Genomic DNA, 26,297 nt, shown 5'->3' with positions numbered 1-26,297 from the left:
AGACTATATGATCTAAGATGACAAAGTATTTTGTTGTGGATGTAATGTATAAAAAGAGATATAGTATAAACACACATAATTGTTATTACAGTATGACTATTTTCTATCCAGTTTGAGTTGATGTTCTATTTATCTAATGTTTTGACCCTGAATGAGGAGGCTGAAGTTGTTCGGTCCTGTTCTACCTCCAGCCCTATTCCAGGAGCAACAGGCCAGCTGTCTGTACGTCCGTATGTTTGTCTGTCTGATGCATGGTTATATATTTTTGCTGTATGTTTATTTACTTAATAAAGATGAGTGTCAGACAACACATCACAGCTTTTACGGATATTAATTTCCATTTCTCATTTCAATCATATTCTTGAAGACTAAAGAGGCATCAATTTAAGTAGTAACAAACAAATGAAAGTACTGGAAGTGAAAGAAAAAGGACTGATAAGAAAAAATCCTGAGCCATCACGATTTCTCTCCGCAGCAAAGTGTATTTAAAAAGCTGTCACACTGGATGTTAAATAAGATGTTTTAATGATCACAGGCATTTATCTGCCCTGCAATGCTCTCTTGTTGACAGGCAGAATTTAGAAACAACTTGGCATTACTTTGACAGATTTTTTGTTTGTTTTTTTAAGAAGTTATGCAGTTTTAGTTTCTCTGTGATGTACTTCAAGCTGTCATCGTGATAGGACATGTCATATTAGAAAAAGAAAGGACAAAAAGTCATGAAGCAAAGAGGCGTGAATGCAAAATAGGGGATTCAAAGCATCCTTGTTTTAAAAATGTCACAAGATAAAACACTCTTTTGCGTTTGACAAAAACTAAGCTTCCAGAGCAGGATGATGACCAAATAAATACAAAACGTATCAGTCCCTGCTGTATTTGGAGAGTAAAATAGACTATAAAAGCAATGAGGTCATGTGCGTGTGTGTGTGTGCAGCTGCCAAGACAACCTGCCTACCGCTTACCACTTTAGAAGATAAAATCCACAACAACGTTGTATACTTTGAAATGTTAATTATGAAGAAAGTTCTTTTGATCTGTTTCAATGTAACATGCCCCGACTGCATCTCACCCACAAGGATTACAGAATGTCAAAACAAAGCAAGACAAGGCAACTGTAACATACTTAAAGTAAAATTCACACAATAACGTCTTTGTTATGTTGTCCTCATGCCTCCATCTGTAAATATTTATTGATGAAAAAGGGAAAGAAATGTAAGTGTGAGTGGGTTTCGAATGATTTCAATGCACAGCAACGTATACTGTGGAAAAAATGTTGTTCAAATGCTTCAGGAGATTTACAGTCTGCCAGCATTTTTGGCCAAGACTTTACAGATTTATGACAAGTGGGAGAGAAAGTCCCCAAAGATGGGAGCGCCAGTAAGTGTGAGTGTTTCGGTCTAATTTACAGCAGTCCATCTAATTCTCTCAGCAAAGCTGATACCTCTCTTCGCTTGTTAGTCCGTATTTATTTGTCCATTCACAGTCATCAGTGCCAGACCTTGATCTCGCCACCCCAGTCACAAGTGGCCACAGTTGCAGGCAGAACGGGATGCTGGGACACACACAGGCAGGGCTCGCTGTGGGCTTGGAGAGTGTGCAGCATACGAGCGTTGTGGTAGTCGTAGAAGTGCGCAGAGCCGGTGGAGCTCCCTGAGGCCAGTATAGTCCCGTCCAGAGAAAATTCACACTGCACTGCGTATCCTTCCACCTAGAAAAGATTATATACCTTACTTATGCTGCATTACACAACCTTCCACCCAAAGCCATATTAGCATCAGCATAATGTATTGTATTGTAAGCTTGTGACCCAGTGAAGCACAGACTGGTGAGCAGTAACACTGCCTAATCAGCAAATGGAAGTGCAAGTGCTTAACTTCATTGCATACTAATATTCGGCAATCCGCCCAAGTGAGGAGTATCTGTTGTTTGGTATAGAAATAAAGGTGTTCTTTACTGTGATTAAAAATAAGACAGCGATATAAAATACAGAATACACTCAAGCAGTAATTTATGACTTTTATACACTGGTTATTAACATATGAACTCTATAAAAGTAATATACAAGTTTATGAATAAAAACAGGACATAACAGGTTCGGTGACTAACTAGGTCATGTATGGCTGCCAGCATTTGCATAGCAACCAGTAGCTGTGTTATGGGAAACATCCACACAGGTGACCACTAAGACTGCTCGGCCCAAACTGTCCATCATCAAGCTTCCCACTCTATTATGGAAATCATTTTCAAGGATTTTTTAAGCTCAAATCTGTTTTTTGGCTCACGGGTTCACTTTGGATGTGTACATTGAGGAAAAAACATTATCACTATGGCGTCTGGTGGAAAATAAAGTTTTGTGGTGATATGGTCTGTAATTGTCTGTAAATGTTTCATTGTTCGGGAATTAATTGGCCGATTTAAAACTGGATTGGGAAAGGGCCAGGACGGTTAAATGCAGGATTCCTACTTAGTAACTGTTGCTATGGTTGTCAGGAATTATAGGTGGAGGTAAACTTTGGTCTAGCTGTTTTAGATTGATCAATATCATGTTTTCTCCCTGTATTTGAGCCCTTGATCAATATTTACGTGTATTTGGACTGGCTGAGCATAGGCTAGGAGTGTAACAGTTCAAGAAACCCACGGTTTGGTTTGTGTTGTGGTTTTTGGCTCACGATTTCACGATCCAAAAATTCATGCCCATACAGAAAAAGACCCAGAAATGTACTGCCATAGACCAGACCAGACTCATTTATTGTTTGAACCCTAGAACCCAGACCCATGCAGAACCAAGGAATCCTAAATTCAAACCCGAGTTGGGCCTGTCTATTATCTGAAAGCTGGTCTTGGAACCATGCCGAAATAACAAATGCCAGACCTGAATCTGGCAGGGAGACACAAACCTGATCGGCACCGATTTCGCAGCTGATTGCCATTAACAAGTTAACCTTAATTAACAATTTGTCAAAACAACACTTTGTGTATTACCAAATGTAACATTATGAGCCTAAACCGTCACCTCTTGCCTGACCATGACACATCTCATGCATCCTAAATTTCTGAAATTTCCACGGTTTCCAGGATGGAAAAGGATTCCAGAACCCTGCACTGTATTAATAATAGAACATGTTGCAATAAACAAGGTAATTATCTGTGGTTTGATTATCTGAATGTCCTCTTCCAAGTAGAAAAAATCTTCCACTTAAAATACAGTTGTCATTATTAGACTTTGCAACGGTGGACAATGAAACACTGCCAAAAAAATACAAGCACACAAAGGTGCCAACTTGTTTCCTGCCTTTTTTTGGATTTCCTACACAATAAATAATACATACACCACATACAGGTTTCCAATATGCCTTCAGTGGTATTGGACAGAAATATTGTGTTGGATTTAGTGTGTTTGTTTTGGGGGTGGGTGCTGTAGAGGGAACACCGCAGGCTATGGATATATAGCCTGCTGTACATGTCAAGTGTGTGGTGTGTGCGCTGTGTTTATGATGTGCACATCCATTATATGTGTCTGTCTGTGCACAGAAATGCATGTATATGTGATGGCACTGCAGCTGTGTCTGTGTGTGTTATGGATAGATCACAATGTTTTGCTTCTGTGTATGGATCAGGTCTATGTGCCCCCTCCCCACCCCCGCTTCCAGCCCCCAGGCAGCGTTCCACACTGACCTTGTGTCCTTCATACCGCCGCCTCTTGTTCATCCTATAGGGCTGCTGGGAGGAGAACACTGCCATGTAGTTCCCATTGGTCTGTGCAACAAAGGACTCCTCCACTGGGTGAAGAGCCAGGCTGGGGCACGTGTACCGCTCCTACAGGTCAAACGAGTGGAGGGAAATATGAGGGAAATGAATTCAGCCTTTATTGTCACTGGTGGTGCTGAGCAAAAGGGTATTTAGATGACAGCAAGTTGATTCTTTCAGACAGGCATAATATTCAGACTAACATAAAAATACTTACACTGAGAGCACATGCATACAAAGTATGAAAAGACACATGGAACTCAGTTTCATGCAAAACACCATACAGCAAATGCTCAATTCAATTACAGCAACACAGGCTGAGGAATGAGAATTTATTCAGTCCAAAAAAACAAAGTAATCTAAAAGCACAACAGTTCCTAAATCAAATCCATACAAAATGAACAAGAATGAATCTTGTGTGTTGAGACATAGGCATAAATATACATGCAGGAACTCTCTTTCTCCCTCTCTCTCCCTGTCTCTCGCTCTCTGTTTATGTATATTGCTCACACACAGATCTCCTTACATGGTAAATCTGGTTGGAGACCTTGGCGGTGGTCTGGTAGTCCCAGGCGATGAGGGTGCGTTCAGCAGAATCCCTGCTTACAGAGTCGGTGCTTGTTATAAACTCCGCACCACCCCTCAGGAAGAGAATGTCCAAGGTCTGCTGGATCCCTGCTTTGTAGATTTTAACTGCCTGCGGAAATTTAATAAAAATAAGAAACACGTATCAACATTAAGCCTTTTAAAATACACCAAAAATAAATAGTCAACTACTACTATTGCTCTTTGACTCATCAATGAGCTGACAGTGTTCTGAGAAACATGTAATGAGCCTCAGAATCACAAATGAACCCAAGCCATGGAAAGAGCTACTATGTGTGAAAAATCTTAAGTAGCAATAGATCCCGTTCAATATGTTTGCACTGTTTAACATAGCACTGGTGTATTTAATGCTGTAGAAACCAACCACCATGCTTTTACAGTGCAGTGCCTTTCTAGCCTGATTACACAATGTTCAGGGAACTATGCTCTGAAGAGCAATTAACAGGAAGGAGGGAGTCATCTGGATTGTTGCCACTCAGGTAAAACGACAACTATTGTGTGTCAATAGTCCCTGCTCAGAGAAAAACAGTCAATTACTTGTCCAGATGTCTCTTAAAGAGGCAGTGTGCACATTTTTATGAAAGTGCAAACTCTGGTGGCAGTTATTTTGGTCATTATGGCTGGACATGTTATGTTGCTGCTAGCTACAATTTAGACATCACATTTAGAGTGTTGCACCATGAAAATACAGTGCTGTATAACAACAAGAGTGTGTGAGTTTTTAATCCTTGTATTTTCCTTAGTTCAAAGGTAAAGATTATCTTTGTACAGTTTGCAAAAATTTTACATTGAAGAGTTTGGTGCAGATCAGACTGGAAGATTTTATATCAGATCAATAAAAGCTGGTTGATAATCCTAAAATCAAGAGAAAAAAAAAAACAGGTTGAGAAGAGAGCTGCAAGCAGGCATCAACAGCACAGCTCTGTAGTTCAGCTTGATCTATCAGCAATGTGTTAAAAGACTGACCCATCTGGACTTCAACCAAATCAAAGCAGACTTTAAAAGTAGTAGGCCGATCACCATTATTGATCAACTAGTAAGATTTGCTCTATCAAACTGTAGACAAGCAGGTTGCACTGAAAGCATTTCTAATCATCTTCAAGGGCACGTACAGTAAGAGAGCTGCAGGTTTAACATGCAGCATGGACAGCTCAGTTTATCAGATAAGATTGACAGAGGGTGCCCCCTGGGGTAAGTTTTGATGTCAGGGGTGGCACTAGAGGTTGATTATAATAGATGCCGATAAGGTCAGCAGGTTGGACACTTGGGACAGCCTGTCCTAACAAACTCAGTCCAACCAACTTGAACGCTCTCCTCTCCCCATGTAATTCGCAACAAACATTAACTCTGGGGTCATCAATCGCAGAGTTTCAACATAACATTGCAAAGCAATCCCATGCATCCTGTGCAACATCATGAGTCCATTCCTACTAATGGTTTAACATTGTGCTCGAGGGTGGCTGAGCTGCTCTGTCCTTTAATCTAGTGGGGGTAATTTCACCCCGGAGCAAAAAACACACAACCCAGGGTTAAGACTGACAGGCAGCCAGGATGCCATTAACAACCTTTTTGCTGCAGGCTGGTTTAGGTTCTCTCTACAACCCGCATTGACACCTACTGGCAGAACCAATCCTGCTGTATTAATGCCTCTGGCTGGGAGAAGCTTCAGCACGCCCTGGAGACACATTCTGTAAGTGAGCATTCGGATTTGAAGGTAGAGAATAGGATTATCATATAAAGCAGTCTATTAAGTTTAATAGCAATATTAGGTTCAAGCTTCGGAGGAACAATTCATGAGTCCTGAATAAATTGAAATTTTGCTTTCAATAATTAGTGAGATAAGTTTTGAGTGTAGCTCCTGAGTAGACGACAGTATTACCCATTTAATAAATTATAATGCATGGTTAAAAAGTAGATAGCAGTACTAGTGGTGTGACAATGCGGTGCAGTAAGTCAGTTGCTGACCATTGAACTGTAGTAAGTAATTTTCTGAAACTGCTGTAAAATGTTTTCTATGTGTCTGTGGCAAACACACCAACGCGTAGGCGCATGTTTTTAACCTGTGCTGTGCATTAATCATACAAATACAGGCTTTTTTACCGTTCAACCACAAGAGTGCCTTGGTCACCATCTTGTCTTGCATGCAATTTTCTATGCGTTTCTCAGGGGAACCTGTTCATTTATTGTTAATTTTGAGGAGAGTGTCATTTTTGTTTTATTCATTGTTTATTTCAGAAGTGTAATGGTCGTACCAGTACATCGCCTGCAGGTAGGTGTATCGCTTAATGGATAGCATGCGAGCATTGAGGAAAACGGGGGTCAACCTAAAGTGATATTTCAATATCTTACAGCTATTCAATAAATGTGTAGCACTAGTTTGAGCCTGTGAGCATCATTATTCTGCACCCCCGCTATAACGGTGTGAGGATAATGTAGGACACTGCAGAAGAAAAGCATGTGTGCTCCAACTAATTACTTTTCGTAGATAAATATACTAAATCAATGAACTGAAATCAATAAAATGTTACATATCTGCAGTAAGGAGGTTAACTGGTTTGACCTTGCCGATGCGAGAGTCCCAGGCCTTGACCACTGGACTGTAACCTCCGCACAGGAACACCTCTTGGTCGCTGGGTTGGAACGCAACACACATCACTTTGAACTGGGCGTCCACCTTCACTATCTGCTGCCCTGTGGATGTGCCCAGGCAACAAGAACACACACATACACACACAGAGGAAGGGGGGCAGAGAACAAGAGAGATTGACACTTTTTAATGATCAGTATTGCTGTGTCAGTAGTGAAGTCTTGTAGTACAAGCTCTTGTGTGGAGGTATCTTGAAATTCCTGGAGTGTCTTGTCGACCTCGCTGTATTATGCGCCAGTGTCAAAATGGTTAAGAGCAACTTGCCACATCTTGCACTCATTAGCTGAATGCTGTCACCTTCATTCCTGATATTGCATGAAAGCCTTTTTCCTCCATAATCCTCAGAATCCATGAAAGGATACTGTGTCCTCTAAGCAGATTAGCTATCTCATGCAGGCAGACATCTTGACCATTAAAGACTCTAACGCTGAGCCTTTCATGCGGAGATAACCAGTCACCAGTGTGATACAAAGAGTTGCTCTCATTTGCGATGCACCTAGTAGACAAACAGTGCCACTTCCCCCAAATCCTGTGTGTGAGTGCGTGTGTGTCCTGCGCTTGTTCCCAGCTCAGCTCCGATCCCCTGACTCAATTCTGCCCTCTCCGGTCCCCGACATCCCCCTGAGCCGCTAAGGCCAGCTAAGCAATTACCCTATTGCTGTTCCATCTCTGCCTAGGGAATATCACTGCTGCTGCTGTTACATACACATCTACCTGAAACAAGCCAACCCACCAAATGCACTCTGCATGTACCGGTATGTGTGTGTGTATGTGTGTTTGTGCTGTTAAGCTTCCTCTATTTATGCACTAGTCATTCAAAATACCTTGTTTCTGTGTGAAACAAACAAAGAGACCAAAAACGCTGTACACGTGAGAGGTGAGTGTGTATGTGGGCTGTGTGTTTGAGTGCCATGTGCAATTTATTCACCAATCAACTGCTGAACCAGTAGTGTGAGAATAAGACTAGAGTAGAATGAAAAAGTTGAGATTCAAATGCATTAATTAAGAGAGAAATTGTTGCAGTTTGTGCCATATTGAAAGCTGGATTAGAGATTTTGTCTATGCCGTCAAGATTCATTCAGGACAACATAAATTCAAATTAGATTTTCCCCTCTGAGATGCAAATTTTGCTGAAACCATAGCTTTGGTTTATTAAATGAGTGCACTGTGAGGATCCAATCCTCTTTGAGTAGGGACCATTAGATTTCGGTGCAGTAAATATTGTTGGGTAATTAAATAAAGTTGCCTTTTCTGATGAACAAAGTGATTTGAAAACAAGCTGACTAATGCAAGATAAATCTAACTGTAAATTACTGTCAGAGATATTGTTCCCAATGCAGGGCTTTTGAAATTCATGAAGCGAGGATGTGATTGTGATTTTCCGAGACTAAACACCAAAGCAGGAGAGAGAAACCAAAGTGATTAAACAGAGTTTCTCTGCCTCTGTCTTCAGTGATAATTTTAGGTCAGAAGCAGGCGGCTTACAGGGTGCACCCATCACCCACCGATGATTTGTCTTTCTGACACACAGTGCTGCTAAAAAGGCTTTACATCATCTCACGCAACAGAACTGTGGACATGTTTTGATGGTAAAATCAAACTTGTTTTTTTGTCATTGGACGCCCTACAACAGTTCAACTTCTGCACTGAGAGAGCAGTAATCATGTCTCCAACTCTGTCACATTTTAATGATAGTGGGTGATGGACATGGCATTGGCCCACAATCTGTGATTGCCAAATCATGGCTTTTATGGTTTGCTGCTGCTGCGTGACAGCGATATGCTTTGGACTGAGGCTTGTCTCACACAAATGAGTCTTTGATGAACTGCTTTGATGAAAAGATCTCTCAAGACAGCAAGATCATCCAAGCTGACAAAGGCGTAGTGATGTAAAGAAGAGAAAACAGAAAAAAGGAAGAAAAAAAAAACACTGTTTAGGCTTTGGGCTGTCTACAGTGAGCGTTATCTAAATCAGTTAAAAGAAGGCTGCACTCACAAACAAAACAAAACATTGAAAGGCTTAAATATAATTAAGCCTGAAAGGGTGCGACCAAAAATTAGTTCCCTGGGAAACTATAAAGACGACTACATGTGGGCCCTGCTAGGGACCACGCCAGACTAAAAGCCAGTGGCTCTGTCAAAGGCTATGAAAAAACACAGCACCTCGGGGTTCAGTGGCTCCTCATTAATTCATCTAACAAACAACAAAGACCCCATCCAAAACAGTCTTAGGCGGTTAGCCCACAACAAAAAAAAGCACTTCATTACAAACTCGTTCCAGGAAATTCCTACCAACTCTTTCAGAAAAGGGGAATGAGTCACAGCTAATAAACTGCAGCAAAAATGGACCTTCTCTCATTTACTGGTGGACTAGCTACCTTCCAAGTTCGATCACATTGATCCAAAGTTTTAACAGGGAATTTCTTTGAGCTTGTGATTGCCTGGCGGGGAGCTTTCTTGCTTAATTGGCTTATGCGTGATGATACTGAGAAGATCTGTCATCTAGATTTAAAGCTTGTGTTTGGAGAGAAGATGAGAAATCAACATGTTTCCCCCTAATAAATAGAGCCTCGTCATGTTTTAATCAAGCAAGATTAATTGGCTTGCTTGAGAGGGGAGATAAGGGAGGACTGCAGTGATCTATCCCTCTCGTACTACAGTTTTCTCTGTAGTGCTTGTACAAGAGCAGAGTAATCCTCCTGTAGAGCGGGCTTAGATGACTACTGAGCAGAGAGGACATTAGGGATGATTGGGATGGCCGCCATTAGCCCCTCAGAGCAGAGGGGAACGAGGATGAAACAGACATTGTACCTCATTATCGGAGCTACCAAAGCAGGGCACTTTGAACTGGAGAGGGTACTGTCACTATACACGAGCTTAAGTTTGAAATACATTACTTGATTTTGACAAGTCATGTCAAAAAAAAAAAGAAAAAAAAAAAGCTTTGTAACTAGGGCTGGGCAGTATATCAACATTACATCAATGTCATGATATAAGACTAGATATCATCTGGGATTTTGGATACTGTAATATCATGATATGATGAACATGTTGTATTTTCCTTGTTTTAAAGGCTGCACTACGGTGAATGGATGCAATTTTCTGAACTTGTCTTGCCTGTTTGGACATCACATACACATTACTGATGACTGTTTATCCAAAATGTCATTGTATATATGTAATATTTTGTGAAAGCACCAATAGTCATGTCTACTATATCATCAAAATATCAATATGGAGATATTTGGTCAAATATATAGTGATATTTGATTTTGCCAACATTGCCATGGCCTATTTGTGACTTGATTAATTTTTTAGTGTCTGGAACAGTGGGTATGTGCTTGTTCCAACCTGCTGTGAGAAATCTTCATGACATGCTGCCATACATGCCATCAACCCAAATCGAGAGAGCTTAAAGGGACAGTTCAACCAAAATACCAAAAAAAAAAAAAAAAAAAAAAACTAGAAAGAGGCACAGACTTTCACAGGCTTTCAGAGTTTGTCTGTGTTCTTTAGCATAATCCACAGGTCTGTGGATTATGCCAGGTAGGCTATACTTGTGATTTTTTGTAAAGACCTGCAGCTGTTCAGTTTTTCATGTGCACATTTTGACAGTTAAAGTACTGCAAACCTCATACCCATCAAGCTCTGTTGGATTTGAGTGACGGGAGACAGAGGAGATTGTAGCATGGAAACCTCATCAAATCACACAGAAACTATCCAGATGGTTACACTGCACAAGGGGTAAGAAGGAAAATCCCTATTTTTTTCTCTTTTGGACAAACTGTCAAGATAAATATTCAGGGTTTATTGCCTAGAGCTAGACTGTGAAGTTCAAGTGCATGTCACGTGGGTTAAATTTCCACTGGATTCAACTGTACTAAATTCACTCATAAATATACATACATACTATATTACAAACTGTGTGGTCCATGTTATAGTTTAATGTCCAACACCTTAAAATTAAAAATTGTTGGACACTTTAGTGATATGCATCACATATCCCTCTGCAAAGCTGAAGTGGACAGGGGCTTCAATACACATGGCCACACCAATACTGGCACTCTGTTTGTTTACTACTGGTTTTGGAGGGCAAGGACAATCTACATTCTGCCAGTGCCTGCAGGGATCTGGACAGGAGACTCGAGTCCTGTCATATACACATGCACACTGACACTTCAACCTGTGGCAGCCTGTGGGTATGCACGCATGTTTTCCTAAACCAGCCTCTGCCAATAAACTTGGCCAAGGACAGTCTTGAAAGCGTTCAACAACAGATGCTACTTCACTCTAATGCCCTCCAGATGAAATTCATTTATTCCCCTCCCCATCTCTCTCTCTCTCTGTTTCTCTCCCTCTGAATTTATTCTGCCCCTTTCAATTTCTTTCTTTTGCAATCTTTCTCCTCATCCTCCTTCCACCCCTTTCTCTTTCTGTGTTATACTCCTTAACCCGCTCTTTCTCTTTATATCCTCCTTTCTCTGTACTATTGCTATTCAACTGATAGCCTGAGGCCCAGCGGGAATGGATATAGGATTCTACAAATTAAATTGGACACAGGAACTACTGCAGATGGAGAAAACACTTAAGATGGCCAAGCAAAATAAGAATGCACACACCACTCTGAATGCATAGGCTTCCCTATAATTCCATTTCCATGTAAACATGCCGATAGCAGCAGCAGTTGTTTTTGTATGCTGCAAAGAAAGAAGGGGTCAGGGGTCACAGAGAGCAAGCACAAGACTTTCCCAGATCATTAAAGAGCCTTTCCATCTTTCCAAAAGAGAGCACTTTAAAACAGAATAGGCCCAGCTGCCTTTCTTGTTAAAGCTGAGAGGCTCTGCATTATTATGAAGAGCATAAAGATCACATTCAGTCTGATTACAGCCTGACGCTCCAAACGCTCCTTACCCGGCTCCCTCACCATCCCATCACTCATGGTAGAGCTGCAGTGTTGATGTATAAGCTGTATGAATGGGGGACTGGTTGGGAACCTCGTTAATTCTGCAGATAACAATATCATAATTGTCCTAACACCTGGGTCTGGCCCTGCTTTAAGTGTGCCATGGGAAGAAATATAGCCCCCAGGGAAGATTGGGACCACTGGAAGAGCCTGTTGTGGGTTACCATGCCGTGCCAAGACATCCAAACCACAATTATGCCAGTCAGCATTTCAATTTTTCAGGCTAATCTCGTAGGCAGCTTTGGCCACTTGTTCGTTTATCTGCTTATACTGTACATGACCTGTAATAAAGTGTGCATGGCCGAGGTCTTACCATATTAAATTGAATTGAGATTGCGAGACAGCTACAGCAAGTCCGGAAATCCCAACTCCCACAATAATATGCTATGAAATTGTTTTTTTTCTCATCTTGAGCTACCATAGGAGTGCATACTTGTTGCTCTGCAGTGCCAGTATACGTCTGCTAGCAACCTCTTCCAGAAAAAAAAAAAAACTTCATCACTTTATTTACTTTCATATTTTAGAAATGATTGATGATGTAGATGCATAACATAGCACGTGAGCCCTGTAGTAAATCACACACCGCTGTGCGTAAAGCTAGTGGCAACCAAGGTATGAGACCAAAATAAACATTTGTTTGTTTATGGTTGTGGCTAGTGATGTCCCAGTGTAAGGTCATGTTGGCTGCTCCTGTGGTGATATATCCATTATTGATTCCCTTCCTGGAGCTGCCTGTGTGTTTAATGGGCTGCCCGAGCTATTATCCGCAGGCTTTATTGGCGGAATCGACAGACATGCTGCGAGGGGAAGTGCAAACGGCAGCAAGTCATCATAGCAGTATGTTGACCCTAGAGATGTGGATGCCATGAGGGCTTCAAAACAATGTCTACTGAATGTCGGCTCATTCTGTTCTGACTCTCTGTGGTCATTTCTATATATATGAACACTGCTATGAGGGGGAATCTTCCTAAATGAAGTATTAAACCCGCTGATGAGGGGATGTTCCACATGTGAAGAGCAGAGCACAGACTGTGTAGATTATCTTTGGTGCCTCCAAATCTGAATTTATACTGAATATTTGCTCCGATTCTGAGAGAGAGGTAGAAGCTACAGCAACTTCAGAAATGTTTTAATGGATCCGGCGTGTCTCATTGGGTTTGGGCTGTTTTTGAGAACTCGACACTGCACATAAAGACTTGTTGCTCCTTTGCTGCTTGAACAACCCAATGGAACCAGTATAGACACTTCTGTCTCGTGTGAACTATGCTGTCTCACGAATGAGGCACTTGTGGTCTAGATGTGATGTAACCATCCAATTATGAGATGATTCAGTATTTTACAAGACGGTTGGCAACCCTGGATTTGCATGATATAAATTCCATGCCAATAATTTGAAATCATTTTCTGATACTCTGCACAAAATGCCCAGATTTAGTGGTGGTGGGCAGGGCATGAGGAAACGCTGCACCTGAACAGAAATCCAATTTCCGAAGCAAACCAAATTATTGATTTTTTTGGAAATGTCACCTTGAAAATGCCTTGTATGATCATACAAAAGGGCTAGCAAACACAATGAGCCAGTGGACTTGGTCCAAATTACATTTCACTGTTGCAGAAAAAACCACCTGTCTGCAAAAACGACATTTCCAAGGGAGAAGAGAAGAATGGTTATTTTAGTAGTCAGAGTTATATAGGAAAAGAAAGGAGAGAGCGCGCACGCGAGAGAGAAAGAGAAATTAAGACAGTTTTTGAAATTATACAATGGGTTTGTAGCAGGTTTTTGAAGCCCAAGGCTGATGAAACAAACCCAACACATAAATTACCATGTAAACTACAAATTCAAGTAAGAAAAAGAAAACCCACTGAAACTGCAGTAAATGTGCTTGGAGAAAAACGTTTGATCAAATGCACATTCAACAGAATTTAAATGAAGCAAATGTCATGCTGTTTACACTGACATTTTCAGTATTTGGGGGGAAATGTCAAGGTACAACAAAGTTATATCCAGTACACCTCATCACAGTTGAGTTCAACTGATGGCAAATTTATGGTGACTGTGATTCCACAAGGATGCCCTCACATCCATAGTACCAACATTACAGCCCCAGGGGATTCTTTGATGAGGAGAAGCAGCCGCTAGTTGCCCCACATCATGTTCGTCAGACCTACCACTGATCCTCACCTGTCTGCACATCTGTTACCACAGCAGTGTTGTCAAAGGAACCAGTGAGGACGTGTCGCCCACAGGGGGTCCAACAGGCATCTCGAACTGCTCCTGTGTGACAGGGGTAAACCTTCAGGCATCGGCCGCTCTCCGCTCCGTCCCACACCTGCCAGACATGAGCACCTTGTATCAGGCCACAGTCAGGAATACACCTTAACTCTGACAACAAAAGGCAATTTTCCTAAAGGTCCCTAGAGTTTGTGAAGAAAGCTTTCATGACCTCTCCATGCCAGCAGAAAGACTTCAGACTTCAGGAGTTGGTGATGGGTTTAAAGCAGCTGTCCACTCTGAGGAAGATGATTCTCTCTGTAATTGTCAATGCTTTTCATAAGATGCTTGTCTTTTCATTGTCCTCAAAATGTCCTGTTATCATACAGTCTCAGGTTTGTTCCCAGCAACAGCCATCTGGCCTGTTTAAATGTCCATGAGCAAGACACTGAAACCTCCACATGCTTGATGACTGTAAGCATCCACAGACATTGCCAGAAAACCAACACAATCTGGTTGTGGCCTTCTAAAAGGCGAGAAATATCTCGCTGACTCCAACTGGATCCTTCACACCTCAACCAGGCAGACTCTAAAACACATGATACAGTTTGAGGTAATGATAAAATGAAAAGGAGATATCAGGCCGCTCTTACACTGAGCTCCCCTCTACACAAACAGGCAGAAAGGGTCTGGTGAGGGAGGTTTCAAGGTAATTTACTGAGAATTAAATACTTAAGGTCCGATTTAGAACTCTCCTCTGCCGACCAAAACACAACCTGGAGCTTTTTTGTCATGCTTTCTCCTCCTCTGTCTTTCATAATGCAGTAAAGATACAATCTAGGTATTCCTTGTCTAAATTCTATTGTAATGAAATGAAATGACTCAGCAAAGTGCTGCTGGAAAAATTGGTTTAGTATGTATACAGAACGAGCTTATTTGGGGGATTTTAGCACAAAAACAACCTTTCTAATTAATTCATCAAACTAATTACCTTTGTGTGTGCCCATAAATCTATTCCCTGTAGGGAGTGATAGCTTAATGATTTTGTGATTTGTGAGGTTTCACTGATCCTAAACAGTGCAGAAGAGAAAAGCACCAAGCTGCCTTCTGTTTGCTGGCAGCAGCATAACAAGGCTATCCAACACTTTGCTGCTTTGAAATGTGATATCATGGTGAGACTAAAGTGCAAAAAGATGCCTGCAAAACAGATTCAGTGATTAACGAATAAAGTGGTAATCTGTGAGATTCCTGTTTTTTATTCAGGGGGCATCTTTGGTGATGAATGGTCTTTGTGGTTTTGGCACTAGACTTCAAAAATATCACTCAGCGATGCTTCTGGTTGTGGCCATGGTGCTGTGATGGTAGCTTTCCTTGGATTTCCTGTTAAAGTTTGGGTTTCCGGAGGTGCCACTATTTGCTTTTGGCAGCTCATGCTAACTACTCAGTTTGTCTTCATTTTATTCCAAATAAATCATTGTTACTGCTTCTTGTAATGTAAAAGGAATCCCTCCCTGCAGTGAACGCTGCAAAAGGAAAACATTTCATGAGCTGAACAGTTTGAATCACCTCTACATTATTATCAACTGGTGATAGAAATTCTAAACACAGACATATATGTCATAGATTATTACTTTAAATGTAAACACTGTATATTGAATATTCAAATAATTACATAATTATCTCTGAAACAAAGATCATTTCAATATATGTTTGTTTGACATTAGAATGTTAATATTTTGTCAGCAACTCTCTTAATACTCATTTGTTTAATAGCAGTGCAAATAAAGTAAGTATTGCTAACAAGAGTGACAGATAACAGCGGTGCATACAGTAGCCCAAGATCAAAAACACTGGCACCATTGACCCAAATATGTAACCTTTAGCCTGGGGTGAGGCGAACCTATAATTGATCTGCTTTTTTTTCATTTCCAGCCTTTTCATGTGGAGAGAGGTTACCCTGGAAGACAAGTCAGACATTGTCATAAGAAAAGAGCTTCTCCCACCTCAATGAACTCCCCTTTCCTCTGGGCCCAGCCTGAAATAGAGTGGGTGGTCTGGTGAGGTGTTACACTAATGATGAGAAGTTTCTTTGCTTGCCCCACATTGCCGGGCCCACATAGGAGCTTTGAAGATCTGCAGGGCACTGTAGATCCCTCTCTGCCTCTCTCTGTTTCATTATTAAAGAAGACGGCTCCATACAGTATATGAAACAGCATTGAGAAGTACCACGGCAAGAACCCACAAGAGACAGACAGAAGAGGAGAGATGGATGAGGGAGAGTGACATATCAATCCAGCAGCCACTTCTTTACCAAACAGAATCCCAGAGATGCCTAGAGGGTGGGAAAAGTAACTAACTGGCTGAGGCTGGGGGCACTTTTAATTTAAAAAAATGACAAAGCTAAATATGTAAGGAATCAATAAAGGATTTTCCCATTCTATGTATGACCCACTGTAGGAAACACTGCCATCTCAAGGTAACACAAACCCCTTTTAAAAATCAAGTCAATCTTCTGGTAGCATATATAAGGCATCAATATTGCAAGTCATAAAAGCTTAAAACTTCACAAAATAATCAACTGCATATAGACACAGCAAAGAGGAGAGCTGCTTTAACTCTGCCCCTCCTCGGCAGCTACTTTCCATGAATGACACCGTTAATGACATGCACCATAACAACATCATTCAGCGCACTGACAATAGCAATAATCCCATACAATATTAAACTTATGCATGGATGAAAATGACTACTTGTTTATTTGCATCCCCTTTAATTTCACCGACCACTTAACAGACAAGCAGAGTGGATCCCTGCAGATGACTCATTCGGTAATCTGCCTCCTAAATGACTCTCAGTAATTAAAACTAAATTGGTATTCGTGTTATCAACTTAAAACTGCTGCCTTACACCTGCTGCAGCCATGGTGACAACAACTGCAAACAGGCTGGAATAATAATAGTGTGACTTTGTCTCTGCGGAGCTGACAAACTGAATGGAGGAAGAGGAGTTGGGTGCCTGGAGGGTGTTGATGTAGAAACAGAGCCACACAGATGAAAATGTTAGACCTGACATCCTCTCTGTGGCTTTAGCTCTTGCTTGCTGTGAACATGTAATAAACCCATAACCAGGCATGGAATACAATAAAATGACTGGTGAAATGATTAATTTGTTACATATAGAATTTTGATAAGTGATTAATTATTTCAGACATTTGCTGCTAGCCAGAGAAAGTGTGCAATTTTAAGATGCCACTTTGGGCTTTCGTAACTTGTGATAGGCGTTTGTCATTATTTTTGACATTTTGCAGGCAAAATGATTAATTCAATATGAAAATAAACGTTAGTTGCAGCCCTAAATGAAACAGAACAGAACAGATTGGGGCTATAGTCAAAACCCAAGCTCCTCGCTGACAGCTGAACTGAGTTAGGGCTGAAAGACATCACATTTTCATGCTAGGATTCTGGTGTGAAGCCAGTCTGATTCCAGCAATTTGATGCAGCATCTCACTGTATTATAGCGCAAGTAGCTTGGCTAGCTAAAAATTATGAGGAGGTGGAAGATCTCGGTACAATGAATTTGCACAGGACAAACTTTTGGAGAAAATAAAATGAAGTTTCACCCACTTAAAATTACCCATTCAAAAGCTCCGGCTGAGCGAAATGAATCACAAGACATGTGCATGGAGAAGATAAAAAAATATATGAATATTTCATATTTTTCTGTTTTAATTGGTTAGAGAAAGCACCTGGTTGGGCTGCGTGAGTGGAAGAGAAAACTTGCATACAAATTCTCTACAACCAAGCCTTCTCCTCCTCTTCTCCCTTAAGCCTTCACCATCTGCTCTGAGCAACCCTTCCAGGTGCCAAAAGAGGTGGCTGCCATAGTGCTGCACTTGTATGGTTATGCAAATGAATTCATGAATATTTAAATTATTAATTATTCAGAGTTCTCATAGGATATTGGGCCAATGAATCCCTGGTGCAGCAGGGTACACAATTACTGCGATAGAAATATTTAGTCATCAGAAGGCACCTGCAATACTTGACCTTTACAGTAGGGAAATAGGGGATTGTTTTCCTGGTGTGAGGTAAAGGGAAAAAAGAGAAAAGAGAGGTAGAGGAGAGAGAGAGAGGTGGAAACCCCCATGGGTCCTGACATACATTCGACTGACATTGACAGATATGTTTCTAAAGTAAGTGCTTGGTGGTACATTTATACACTGTAAAGTGGAGGGGGGGGGGATCATCGCTCTGCTTGCAACGCTGTGCCTATAGCGCTGAATGTCAGGTAAGTGATTATCCACTTACGCCTTGCTCTTGCACCTGATGCTTGTCTGAAACCCCACTGATGAACATATCACAGCACATTTTGCATTCCTCAAAAGTGCACTCAGCTACAACGTATATGGAGCAGTAACGTCTAAGTGTGTCTGAGCATCCTGAAAATTGCCCCGATGACAGATTTTACCACATGCAAACAAATGTCAGGATGAGAAATTAAATCATCTAAGTCAATCTGAATAAACTGCAGCCTAATCTACTGCAATAGAGAATCACAATGCCATTTACTCCCTCCTTTACAGTAGCTTCCAAGTCTATAATGCATCATTTATGGCAGGTAATTAAAGTCTTAATGTAGCCATCATTACCTTGATGGTCTTGTCCATGGAGGCAGACAGCAGTAGATGACTGAGATGAGGTGCTGGACACCACTGGACTGTGTTGACTGGGCCCTGGTGACCTGCAAGCCTCATCAGGAGCCTCCTTGGTATCTCCGCCTTGCCAGGCTTGTTAACAAGATACGGCCTCACTCTCTCAGACACATCTGACAGCATTTGGCTCACTCTGGTCTGATCCACTGAGACCTGCTCCACTGAGAGCTTCAGGTCCACTTTCTCGACCGGAGTGGCGAGTCTCTGTCTCTTAGGAATGTACGGGCGGATACCAGATGGAGCTGTCTGGTGTCTTTTCGCTGTGTTTGACCCAGTGCCATAGTTTTGAGGCATGTGAGGACAGTTCTGTCGTGCTGTGATCTTCTCTAGGGTGCCGGGCGAGCCCAGAGCAGCAGCAGTTTGTCTAAAAGGCTCATCTTGCCCTGTCCGACCACTGAAATATTGTCTTTCCCTGTCAAAATGTCTCTGCGGCTGTATAGGGAACTGAAGTGAGGACCCGGTTCTTTCTGTTGCTAATGTGGCCTGACAAGTATCAGCAGAGGTATTTCCATGACAGTCCAGAACGGTCCTGTCAGTGTCAGGTGAGTTCGAGTGAGGAATGGGCGTTATCCTATGAGAATTACACACACCAGATTCTCGGTTATGTCGAGCCCCTCCACTTTCTTCAAAGGAACTTTTGACAGAAGCCGATCCTCCCTGTTCCTCCTGATCCAAAGACTCATCATCCGCATCAGAATCCTCATAGGCCACTAATGAAGCCATTTTTACCTGTTTGGAAACAAAGACACAACTGGTGAGGTGGCTGCGCGGTTAATTCATTAGAGGCCCAAGAGCGTCATCTGGTGGTTGTTTGGAGTATTGCAGATACACTAGCATTCACTGCACAGTGGCTTCCTGCGAACAAAGCCACATTTATGTTATTTGCAGGAGTTTACAGAGCCAAATGAGAAGCCTAACAGTTTATCAACGACAATTTAAGGTGTGGAGGAGTTTGCTGGTTAATGACGGACTTTTTTGGTGGTTTAATTTGGTAACATTACAAGCTACACGGGTAAGTTTAGGCTAACGTTGAGTGTTAACGGTCAAATCTGTCGTTACCAAACCGAGGGAGGACAGTGAGTTTATCGTGACCAAAACAACTGGTATATTTGAAGCCTGCAATTTGACAGACATAGGCTACTGATGTGAGCAAAGATCAGCCTTGTGGTTGTGATATCTTGGCCGCCAAAACACGAAACAAACCCTGAAATCATCCTTACTTTAGCATGTATGACTTGCCTGAGCTACAACAGAGACAACGAACAGACGCCAGCTGAATCTACTTTACTGCACTCTGCATTTTCGACCTGTTAAGTCCACTAGCTGACAGTAGAAGGGACATGTCTCTTGTCCAACACAATATCATCGACCACTGCTGTGAGTTAGACATTTTCTAAATAAGAGCGTCGTCTCTCTGTGTCCACACAACTCGCCATTCGTTCACGCGTGAACACTTTTATTTTGAAAGAAAGCGGGTAGGAACCAAATGGCTGTTCCGCTCCTCCAACTTGTATCGCATTAGAAATATTTACATTACACTGGGTTATTCCGTATGTAGCTATTAAGACAAAATACATTTAAAAAATATTGTTATTGAAATCTCTCTGGCACTGCGGTCAACACACATGTTTGTGCAACTCACGCCGTAGCGGAACTAGTGGTCGCGCTGCTTGTTTCCCCCCGGAAGAATTTGATCGAAATCGCACCGCACACAGGCTGATGCAAGGTAAATGAGTGAGCTGTCAGCTGTGTTGAGAATACTGTACGGTATGCTGGCTTGTCACTGAATCTGTGTTATAATAGCTATTCCATTTAATAAGGGGAAATTAAATTATTCAGTCATTGTGTCATGAAAGCCACTGGCATGGCGTAAATCAAAATAGTGAGGTAAAACAAGACGCTTAGCTAGTAGCCGTAGCTAGCTAACAGCTGGGGTATGTTCACATATGGAAGTCTTCTCAAGAAAGCTAATAGGGAGGGAATTAGAGGAGATGTGTATGATGTAATGTTACAGCATTTAAGCCTTAAGCAATGGTATTTACCTCACTCTTAATTACTACCTACTTTTGCTCCTTATTTTCATTTTTAGATGTCTATCCTCTCTCATTTCCTTTGCTTATCTGCCCTCCTCTCCACTATGTCAGTGTGAAGATGACAGACAGGACAGAAGCCATGAGTCCGCTGGAGCTATATGAGAGCCTGATGGCACAAGGAGACAAAGTCAGAGCCTTGAAAACAGCCAAGGCTGACAAAGTAAGCACCTGTGATCAAATCAGTGATGAAAAGTACTTGAATCATTTGCACAAGTAAAAACAGAAGTATCATAATGGAAAATATTCCACTAAGAGTCCTACATTCAAGATGTTACTTGGGTAAAAGTGTAGGAGCAGTAACAGTAAAATGTGCTAAATATAAGCATGAGATGTAAAGTAGTCATCGTGAAGAAAATTTGCTTTCAGAGTGTTGAATTATTGATGCATTTAGTGCTGTAACCCTAACTACTTTGTGTGCTTTTGGTTAGTTTCAGCTCTTAACAATGCATCATATTGTATGTTGCAAATTAGTGCAGTAAAAGTACAACATTTCCCTCTGGAATCTAGTGGAGAAAAAGAAGAATAAAAGAAAACAATATAGAAATAGTTCTGAAAAGTGCCATGACAGAGTTGTTCTTAAGTACAGCACTTTACAAAGTCCTCCGGATCATATCTTAAAAATAATGAGTCAAGTCTATGGGTTTGTTATGATAATGTAATAAGATCAGCTTTTACAATGCCATTAGACGTTCTTGGAGTTTGGCTGCCTTTTCCAGTCTCCAGGCAGCAGCTATCATCCTCCTGATACTTTGGTCTCTCTCAGCTAACAGCAGTGTGCTCCCTTGCAGACAGAAATTGATGCTGCTGTCCAGCTGCTACTGAAGCTGAAAGTGGACTACAAACAGGTGACAGGCCAGGACTACAAAGCTGGAAGTCCTCCCTCAGAGAGCTCTGTCGTTCATGACAACGGGCCAGCAGCAGACGGCGCCGATGATGAAGATACAGTCGACCCGTGGAACGTGTCCACCACCAACGCCAAGGGAGTTGATTATGACAAACTCATAGGTAAGAGCCCAGGCAGACTCCAGCTTAAAATGTGGAATGCTCCTGAAGAATTGTACCTCTGTGAAGGGAAAAAAATGATCTCATTGTCTTTCTTCAGTGAGGTTTGGCAGCAGTAAAATTGACAAGGAGCTGGTGGACAGAATAGAAAAAGTCGCTGGGCAGAAACCCCACCGTTTCCTCCGAAGAGGAATCTTCTTCTCCCACAGGTCAGTGGCAAGAAACCTAAAATACATGTTTCATCAGTCTTCTTCTTCTTCCTCTTCTTTGTTTTGTTTTATGGCAGTTGGCAAGCCATGTTTCATCAGTTTAACCTCCTCATGACTTAATAAACAGGTCAAATGGAGGTTGCACCAGTAGCTGTGGAGCACATTGTGTATATGTGGCCATGTATTCACGGTGAAATGCAGCAGCCAGTGTGTCATCATCTTAAAAAATACCCATCCTGAAACCTCATCTCAGATTTCATCATTTGAACTTCCCTTGTCAGCTGAAAGCATATGATACTTCTCCTTGAAATATGGACCGTTTTATTCAAGCATAGTTTTAGGATCTGTATAGTTGTGTGAGTGTGATAATTTGTCCTTCAATATCCTTCCCCCTTTATTGAAAAGTGACATTTCTATTTACCACTTTGTTCCTGTCTCTCTGTCTGGCAGAGATATGCATCAGGTGCTGGATGCCTATGAGAAAAACAAGTCCTTCTACCTCTACACTGGCAGAGGGCCATCATCTGAGGCCATGCATGTCGGACACCTCATCCCTTTCATCTTCACCAAGTGAGCCTCCTCCCTAAATTTATGAATAGTACAGAGTTATTTAAATACAGACAGGTTTAAGTCTCTCAGTTTGGTTCTCTTTTGAATAGTAAATTAGCCCTACATTCAAATGCAGACAGAGAAAAACATATCTGACGCTATCTTTGTAGACTTGATAATGGTTGCAAGTTGTAACTAGAACCGCCATCCGTGTCCCAGATGGCTGCAGGATGTGTTCGACATCCCGCTAGTGATCCAGATGACGGATGATGAGAAGTACCTGTGGAAGGACCTGACGCTAGAGGACTGTCACCGCTTTGCAGTGGAAAACGCCAAAGATATCATCGCTTGCGGTTTTGATGTCAACAAGACCTTCATCTTCTCTGACCTCGACTACATGGGGTAAAACGCATGACAACGACTGATTCTTCTTATTCTTACCTGGTTTTACATCGGCCACCTTTGATAGGTTCACCTGAAACACTCACTGAAGTCCTGTTATTCTTTATGGCCTTGCTCGGCACAAGGAGCTGTTTTCATATGACGTTGGCCGTTCTCAGAGAAGAGCAGTAATCACAAGATCTGTAGTAGTGTCTGTTAGTGGCAAGAAAAAGTGTTTTTTCTTGTGCCCCTGTGTTTAGATTCAGTTAAGCATGCAAGTTTTCATTGGTTACAATTTGCTTGGCTGAGATCTTTTCTGCAGTATTTCCCTGCAGTATAATCCATTCCTAAGAGGCCTGCTAGGGTCACCACTATTACCTTGTTTACTAGTCAACTCTGTCCAGCTCAATTTAGCAAGGGAAGTTTTATCACTTTTGCTGAAATAACCCGAGTCTCTGGAGCACGTCTTGGTGTGGTCTGAATTATTAATTGTTGTTTTGTTGTAATGCCCTATTTTCTTCCCCTCTCCAGTTCATCTCGTGAATTCTACACCAATGTGGTAAAGATTCAAAAGCATGTGACTTTCAACCAGGTCAAAGGCATCTTTGGCTTTACAGACAGTGACTGCATTGGTAAGACTCTCAATACTTTCAGAGGGAAACTGAAAGTGCTGTGAAGTGTTGCATTGCAGTGTTGAAGTATTCCTCTGCCTGATCTTTTGCTTAGTCATTCTTTGTCAGTGTTATGTGTGTGGTTTAAATCTCTAATTTTCTTATTGCAAGGAACAGAAATAGTTTTGTGAGTATCTTTGCTAATGGCGCTCATTAACAGTGTGATTATTTCTCTCTTGTCCATCCAGGAAAAATCAGCTTCCCAGCCATCCAGGCTGCCCCGTCCTTCAGCAACTCTTTCCCTCAGATTTTTGGAGGCAGAAAGGATATTCCCTGTCTTATCCCCTGTGCTATAGACCAGGTTGGGACAGCTCTACAGTAATACATAACAATACCACAATCAAAGATGCACACACACGCACACAAAAACTAAGAAAAAAAAACTCAGTATAGCTTATACCTCTGCCAACACTGTGCAGCTGTCACTACATGCCAGTTCCGCATGCTGAATGTTTTTGCATTTTTATGTGAAGCCACGCCCCACTTTGGCCAGTCAGTGTGCAAACTTTAATCAGCCCATGATCGAGCTTTCCACCATGTTTCATGCATGTTATTATTTTTCACAACACTGTATCAATTCTCTAGCACCTTGTAACATTTGCCATAAAATTTAAATTAACCTGTAGCTGTCTTTTTGCTCTTCAGGACCCCTACTTCAGGATGACCCGTGATGTGGCTCCCAGAATCGGCTACCCAAAGCCGGCTCTGCTGCACTCCACCTTCTTTCCCGCCCTGCAGGGGGCACAGACCAAAATGAGCGCCAGCGACCCCAACTCCTCCATCTTCCTCACTGACACACCCAAGCAGATCAAAAACAAAGTACTGCATGCTGACACGAGAAGATCAGTCAGAGATCCTTTCAGTTTGAATTTAATATTGGTGGCTGTTCTTTCCTGTGACTAATGCTGTGCCCCATGTTGGCTTCACCCTCAGGTGAACAAACATGCATTCTCAGGAGGGAAGGACACAGTGGACGAGCACAGGAAATATGGCGGTAACCCGGATGTAGATGTCTCCTTCATGTACCTGACCTTCTTCCTAGAGGACGACGAACAGCTGGAGAAGATCAGACAGGTGAGGGTGGAGGATGACAGAAAGAAAGATCCTTTACAAGCTATTCCTCTTCTAGTAACTAGTCTTCTCTCTGGTATTTTCATCATGCTTGCTGTCTCTGTCCTTATTCTTTTTCTCTGTGGTATCCTGTTCTGCTCTGATCCTCCTTCATCTTCTCGTCTCTCTCTCTCGTCAACAGGACTACACCAGTGGAGCTCTGCTCACGGGAGAACTGAAGAAGCTTTTGATCGAAACTCTGCAGCCAATGATCGCCGAGCATCAAGAGAGACGCAAACAAGTCACAGATGAAATGGTCAAACAATTCATGACACCCAGGCCCTTAAATTTCAACTGCTAGCCTGCTTGAACAATTTGAGATATAAAGGTCCATCACCGGATTAATCTCAATGCCAGTATAAATACAGCTTTTTCCATCAAAAATCACTGTTGTTTCAATATGTACTGGATGGACGCTCTCATTAACAATACAGTTCACATCAGGACTAAAGAAAAAAATGAAATATAAAATATTGAAGCAATGATGTGCGCCTCCGTCTCAAATACAGCATGGCATCGCTCACACCGTCATGCTACCTGTCACCGGGAAGACTTATTAACTTATGTGTCAAGCTGCGATTAATGTACATGTTTGTTTCCATGAAATGTTGGTCTTTGCAGGGCCTGCTCCATGTTTACATGAGCCCTACTCCTCAGCCTGAAATTAGCCCAGGATTAAATGAAGATTTAAATGTATATTGCAGAATCTGTATAATAACTGACACATCAACGCATCTGCTTCGAAACCTGGGTTGAGAAGGGAATCTTAGATCTATTTGGGTCGTAGATTTGAGATGAATATAACAACTGTTACCATGTGATTGCACAGCTTTGTTATTCAAAAATTAAAAATGTACCTACAAAAATGTGTTTGTGTTTTATTCTGAGCTCTGCAGAAATGTTTCCGCAAGTTGATGGTATCACACTGAAATCTTACGTGATATCAAATGGCAGGGTTATCAGTCAAAACAAGTTGAACATGTAAGGCACAATTTGAGCACCTGGATCCTTCTGTATTTAGTGTGCAGGAGCTTATTTCTCAGTGACAGAGCATTCAAGGACATGTGGGAAATAATATTTTCATGCAATAACAAAAAAGATCAGTGAGGTCTGAGAGACCTTTTTGAAACCTGTATGGAAATTAGTTATGCTCTCCGTCTCCACAGGATGGAGACACTGGGGCTGCACAGTTTCAGTGTCTTTCTACAGGACCCATCAGTACAGTAGATCTGATGCTTGCAGGGTGCACACCCTTTGACCGCCCTGTAGTTTTGATTCAGTGAGACACTGCATTTCACAAACCAACAAACAGAGTATTTATTAGTAAAAGTAACAGTGGCTCCTTGCAAAAGACTATGAAAGAGGACCAATAAACTTTTGAAATACTTACAATATTA

At 41.7% G+C, this 26,297-nt stretch overlaps 2 protein-coding genes across 6 annotated transcripts; one reads left to right on the top strand and one right to left on the bottom strand.

The window, feature by feature from the left end:
• Positions 1-508: 508 nt before the first annotated feature.
• wdr25 (WD repeat domain 25) lies at positions 509-20,256 on the bottom strand. 2 transcript variants are annotated; one of them, XM_030045240.1, is made up of 7 exons: positions 20,125-20,256; positions 18,823-19,614; positions 14,145-14,292; positions 6,914-7,044; positions 4,274-4,444; positions 3,676-3,816; positions 509-1,708 (listed from the first exon to the last, which is right to left on the bottom strand). In XM_030045240.1, exons 2-7 carry the CDS (start codon positions 19,606-19,608, stop codon positions 1,487-1,489), a joined length of 1,599 nt encoding a protein of 532 aa, XP_029901100.1. In that variant the 5' UTR covers positions 19,609-19,614; positions 20,125-20,256; the 3' UTR covers positions 509-1,486. The 2 variants fall into 2 exon arrangements, with proteins under 2 accessions (XP_029901100.1, XP_029901101.1); XM_030045241.1 differs by having other exon boundaries at positions 20,106-20,253.
• On the top strand, positions 19,584-25,760 carry LOC115354748 (tryptophan--tRNA ligase, cytoplasmic-like). 4 transcript variants are annotated; one of them, XM_030045243.1, is made up of 11 exons: positions 19,584-19,639; positions 21,030-21,138; positions 21,767-21,983; positions 22,081-22,189; positions 22,640-22,759; positions 22,958-23,140; positions 23,651-23,751; positions 23,979-24,091; positions 24,436-24,609; positions 24,724-24,864; positions 25,043-25,760. In XM_030045243.1, exons 1-11 carry the CDS (start codon positions 19,599-19,601, stop codon positions 25,199-25,201), a joined length of 1,467 nt encoding a protein of 488 aa, XP_029901103.1. In that variant the 5' UTR covers positions 19,584-19,598; the 3' UTR covers positions 25,202-25,760. The 4 variants fall into 4 exon arrangements, with proteins under 4 accessions (XP_029901103.1, XP_029901104.1, XP_029901105.1 ...); XM_030045244.1 differs by lacking the exon at positions 19,584-19,639 and adding an exon at positions 20,409-20,611; XM_030045245.1 differs by lacking the exon at positions 19,584-19,639 and adding an exon at positions 20,612-20,652.
• Positions 25,761-26,297: the final 537 nt, after the last annotated feature.

The sequence above is a fragment of the Myripristis murdjan genome, chromosome 22 (genome assembly GCF_902150065.1).
Source record: "Myripristis murdjan chromosome 22, fMyrMur1.1, whole genome shotgun sequence".
NCBI lineage: Eukaryota > Metazoa > Chordata > Actinopteri > Holocentriformes > Holocentridae > Myripristis > Myripristis murdjan.
The sequence above is the reverse complement of the archived record's forward strand: the minus strand, read 5'-3'. Positions and strand labels throughout refer to the sequence as shown.

Coding starts and splice junctions, on each gene's coding strand:
- wdr25 (XM_030045240.1), bottom strand. CDS start 19,608: ATGGCTTCATTAGTGGCCTATGAGGATTCTGATGCGGATGATGAGTCT. Junction 7,045..14,144: donor GGTAACAGATGTGCAGACAG/GTGAGGATCAGT, acceptor GCACATCCACAG/GGCAGCAGATAGTGAAGGTG. Junction 4,445..6,913: donor GGGACTCTCGCATCGGCAAG/GTCAAACCAGTT, acceptor AAATTTCCGCAG/GCAGTTAAAATCTACAAAGC.
- LOC115354748 (XM_030045243.1), top strand. CDS start 19,599: ATGAAGCCATTTTTACCTGTTTGGAAACAAAGACACAACTG. Junction 24,092..24,435: donor TCCCCTGTGCTATAGACCAG/GTTGGGACAGCT, acceptor TTTGCTCTTCAG/GACCCCTACTTCAGGATGAC. Junction 24,865..25,042: donor AGCTGGAGAAGATCAGACAG/GTGAGGGTGGAG, acceptor TCTCGTCAACAG/GACTACACCAGTGGAGCTCT.